This window comes from Amblyomma americanum, chromosome 5, assembly GCF_052857255.1.
Source record: "Amblyomma americanum isolate KBUSLIRL-KWMA chromosome 5, ASM5285725v1, whole genome shotgun sequence".
Lineage (NCBI taxonomy): Eukaryota > Metazoa > Arthropoda > Arachnida > Ixodida > Ixodidae > Amblyomma > Amblyomma americanum.
Genome location: NC_135501.1, coordinates 14,799,125 through 14,803,552, shown reverse-complemented (window position 1 = coordinate 14,803,552; position 4,428 = coordinate 14,799,125). Strand labels below are relative to the sequence as shown.

General features: G+C 50.8%; 1 protein-coding gene across 1 annotated transcript; it reads left to right on the top strand.

Moving 5' to 3' along the window:
* Positions 1-933: 933 nt before the first annotated feature.
* LOC144133714 (uncharacterized) lies at positions 934-1,347 on the top strand. Its single transcript, XM_077666851.1, has one exon. It carries the CDS (start codon positions 934-936, stop codon positions 1,345-1,347), a length of 414 nt encoding a protein of 137 aa, XP_077522977.1.
* The last annotated feature ends 3,081 nt before the right edge of the window (positions 1,348-4,428 follow it).

The following is a 4,428-nucleotide window of genomic DNA, read 5'->3' as shown; positions in this document are numbered from 1 at the left end:
TTAACAGGTGTTTCTTTCCACACGCAGCCGACTACTAGACTCCACTCCATGATGCCTTGGCTGGTCTACGAGGAAACCAACCCGTAACGTGGAAACCGGCACTTTTTGAAGAATGCAAAGCTGCTCTATGCACCGCCGCACTACTCTCCCATCCCGTGCCAGACACTCTTTGGGGCTCTTCACGGACGTCTCTAACTTCGCCCTCGGTGCCGCCCTTATGCAACGCGTAGACAACACCTGGCATTCCTTGGTGTTCTTCTCCAAGAAACTCTCAGCTCGGAAAACGACCCCTTCTGCGGCCAGTCCCAGCAACAAAATCACGACCCCCGCCCCGTCTAGTTCGCCAGCTTACTACAGAGAACTTCTGGCGATATGCAAAGCACCTCAACGCTTTCGCCACATTCTCGAATAACAGAACTGCACTATCTGCACCGACCATAATCCTCTGACCTATGCCTTCTCTCAACGCCGCGTGAAAGTCCCGCCGGTCCAGCAGGACTAGCTCTCTTTCATTGCCCAGTTTACCACCGTCATCCAACATGTCAGCGGGAAGGACAACGTGGGCACCGACGGGCTTTCACGTGAGGCAGCTATCAGCTCTTCGCAGATAACAGCTGACGTCCTCGCCGAGGCTCAGGCTGCGGACGTCGAATTGCAAGGACATCTTAAGGGCGGGCCCTCACTACAGCTGCAACAATCCCCATACCTGGATCGACAACGACAATCTGCGGCGTCATGTCAACAGCACGAAGCACGCCTTACGTGCCCCTTTCCCATCGTCATGGCCTCTTCAACCGGCAGCATAATCTCAACCGTCCCGTCATACGCGCCTCTACACGCCTCGTGGCCGACAGCTAAGTCTGGCCTACCACGCAGCGCGACTGCCGCACCTGAGCGCGCTCCTGCATTCAACGCCAACGCGAAAACGTCACCATGCATGCCACTTCGCCACTCGGAGCACTCCCCCATCCCTCTTGTCTGTTTCAACACGTCCACCTTGATATCATAGCGCCCTTTCCACCAGCTGAACCTTATCGCTACTACCTCGCCGCCATCGATCGGTACACTCGATGGCCTAATGCATGGCCCCTCGAGGGAATCATCACGGAAGACGTCGCCTCGGCCTTCTTCGCCGGCTGGATTGCTCGCTTCGGGCATCCTCGCCGCGTCACCACCGACCAAGGACGACAGTTCGAATTGTGCCTTCTCAAGCTCCTCGGTCAGACCATTGGGTTCAAGAGCTCGAGGACTACCAGCTACCACCCCGGCGCCAACGGGATGATCGAGCTTTTCCACCGAGAATTCAAAGCAGCCATCATGTGCCACCCAGACTCAACCTGGGTCTAAGCCATCCCAGCCGTCATCCTAGGTCTTCGCGCCGTCTTCAAGCCGGACATTCAGGCTACAGCCGCAGAGCTCGTGTACAGGGAACCACTCAGTCTCCCAGGCGAATTTCTATGCACCGCCATCCACCCCCGCGACGTCAAATCCCACCGATTTTGTTGTCCGGCTCTGACGCCCCATCGCTGCCCTCCGCCCGTCACCTGCAGCTCACCACTGTAAGACCGCCCTTTTCGTCTTCAAGGATCTATCGACCGGCTGAAGCCAGCCTACATCAAATCCGCCGAACCACGAAATACCAGTGCACCCACAGGCGTCCTTCCACAGTCCCCGACATCACAGCCTGCTTCTGTCACTACACGCATGGAGGTCGGGTACGCTGCACCGATTTTTGCAAGCCCTGAGGGCTCTCCACTACGCGGGGTGGGGGGGGGGTGATGTGGCGACACACTCTGCGCATTCCACGCAGCTTCCGCCTTGTCGCCATCCAGCCCAAAGTAACACGGCCACAAGCTGGACTGCGTTACCGATAAAACACAGTGCCACCACTGCGTCACTCCAGGCATGCGTGACTTTTTCTTCTTCTTCTTTCTCTTTCCCTTTCTCTTTCTCTTTCTCTTTTCCTTTGCCTTTTCCGTTTCCTTTTTCTTTTTCTTCCTCTTTCTCTTTTTCTTTTCCTTTCTCTTTTTCTGTTTCTTTTTCTTTTCCTTTTTCTTTCTCTTTCTCTTTCCCTTTTTCTTTTCCTTTCTCTTTTTCTTTTTCTTTTCCTTTCCCTTTTTCTTGTTTCTCTTTTTCTTTTCTTCTTATTCTTCTTATTCTTATTCTTCTTATTCTTCTTCTTCTTATTCTTCTTCTCCTCCTTCTTTTCTTCTTCTTCTTCTTCTTCTTCTTCTTCTTCGTCTTCTTCTTCTTCTCCTTCTTCTTCTTCTTATTCCTATTCTTCTTCATCTTCTTCTTCTTCTTCTTCTTATTCTTATTATTCTTATTCTTATTCTTCTTCTTCCTATTCTTATTCTTATTCCTCTCCCACTTCTTCTTCTTCTCCTGCTGCTGCTGCTGCTGCCGCTGCTGCCGCGGAAGAAAAGGAAAGTGCACGGGCCTGCCCACAGGCTCAAGCCGAGCCACGCTCGCCTCCGCGTGCTGAAGGTGGGGGAGTTAAAGGATAGGAGAGAAAAGATAGTAAGAAAAGGCGCGGGTTAGCATCCCTCACCCCCCTTCACCATGCACGGCGCTTGCCCGTCAGGCGGCGCGCGTGTCTTATAACGGGTTTATTAGAAATGTATCTGAGATCTGTACTGAAGCATACATGAGTAATTACGAGCTTGTAAATTAGCGGTGTTGGAATTAAGCTAGTAGCATGTGTTTCCAGAACTATTCCTCCGAGCTTCGCGTGCAGTCGTAGCGCCAACCTGTAGGCACCTATTGAAATCACCGTTCGCCATAGAGGGCGCTGGCCCGGCCGATGGCACGCGTATTTTCAGAGTTTATGATATTTCTTGACCAGGGCAGCGAGCACAGAACATAGGAGTGGACGGTAGAAGTAATTGATGAGCACTAATGTCCTAGAGTATCGATAAATAATGGTCATGAGTATGTGACAGAGCGTAAAAAACGTCATGAGTAAAGCTAGTAGGACTGCAGCTGTCATAAAAAATAGGGCACTGTTTAACTACAATAGGTATAAAGTGGTCAGAGGGATCCGGAAAGGAGTAATGGTTCCTAGTCTGACTTTCGGCATTGCGGTCCTGTGCATGAGACCAGATGTCCAAGCAAGGTTAGAAATCAAACAACGCGACATAGGGAGGCTAGTTTTTGGTGCACATGGCAATACAGAAAATCAGGAAGTACACGGTGATATCGACGGGCCTCGCTCAAGAGCAGAGAAGCTAGCAGTAAGATGGCATTTGAGGAGCGATTGATAAAAATAGGGGTAAAGAGGTGGGGTCGGGAAGTTCTCAGATACCTGTACATAAAGAATGTTGACCCGAAACGGAGAAAGCGAGCAGAAACTGACAAGCAAATATTTGGAAAGCAGTAGGGCGGCAAATCAACAATTAACTGTTAAGAAAAAGGGCAAGCAAACGGAGAGAGGTTTGTGGAAAACAGGAATACTGACCAAATTGGCACTAGGAACATACCGAATCTTTAAGCAGGAAATTACCAAATAAAATATCTATTATAATTGTAGGGTACGCTCTCTGTTGTTTCCGGCCAGGACGGGAGCTGCGAGGACTAAGACATATAGATTCAGGTACCATGAGATAGAAACGTGCGTTGAGTGCGGAGAGAAGGAGGACAGGGCTGAACACTTGATACTTTTCTGTAAAGGGCTTCACCCTACAGTGAAAATCAGCGGGGCTGAATTATCCAAGGCGTGGGGGTTTAAGAACAGTGAAGGGAAAGTAGATTTTAAGCCTGAAGAAGTAACCATTCGAAGGTTATCTTATTGGACGCTAAAATTAAGACAAGAGAAAAATTTCACCAGTCATGGCTAGGTGGCTTGAACCACCGTCCGATTTAAAGGGTTCAGCCTTATCCATCCATCCATCCATCCATCCATCCATCCATCCATCCATCCATCCATCCATCCATCCATCCATCCATCCATCCATCCATCCGTCCGTCCGTCCGTCCGTCCGTCCCTCCGTCCGTCCGTCCGTCCGTCCATCCATCCATCCATCCATCCATCCATCCATCCATCCATCCATCCATCCATCCATCCATCCATCCATCCATCCATCCATCCATCCATCCATCCATCCATCCATCCATCCATCCATCCATCCATCCATCCATCCATCCATCCATCCATCCATCCATCCATCAACGCCCTACAACCGCAGCACTGCAGCTGTACTTTCGAGCTTCTTCCTCGCCATGTACCTGCCGGAAGATTAGTAACACCCGATGCCGCCCCAGGACCCGTCCCGAGTGCATCTGTGGACATTCCGCCTGCACAGCCCCATTGCATGGTTCGCGCAAGTGGAGGCCCAGCTATATGTCAACGGCCTGTAGTCCCAGATTTGGTGGTTCCTTCTGGTCAAGTGGAAGTTGCCCGTCAACAACTTTGACCAGCTTCATTTTCCA

What these genes read in the sequence shown, in the direction of transcription:
- LOC144133714 (XM_077666851.1), top strand. Translation starts at nt 934, where the DNA reads ATGCATGCCACTTCGCCACTCGGAGCACTCCCCCATCCCTCTTGTCTG.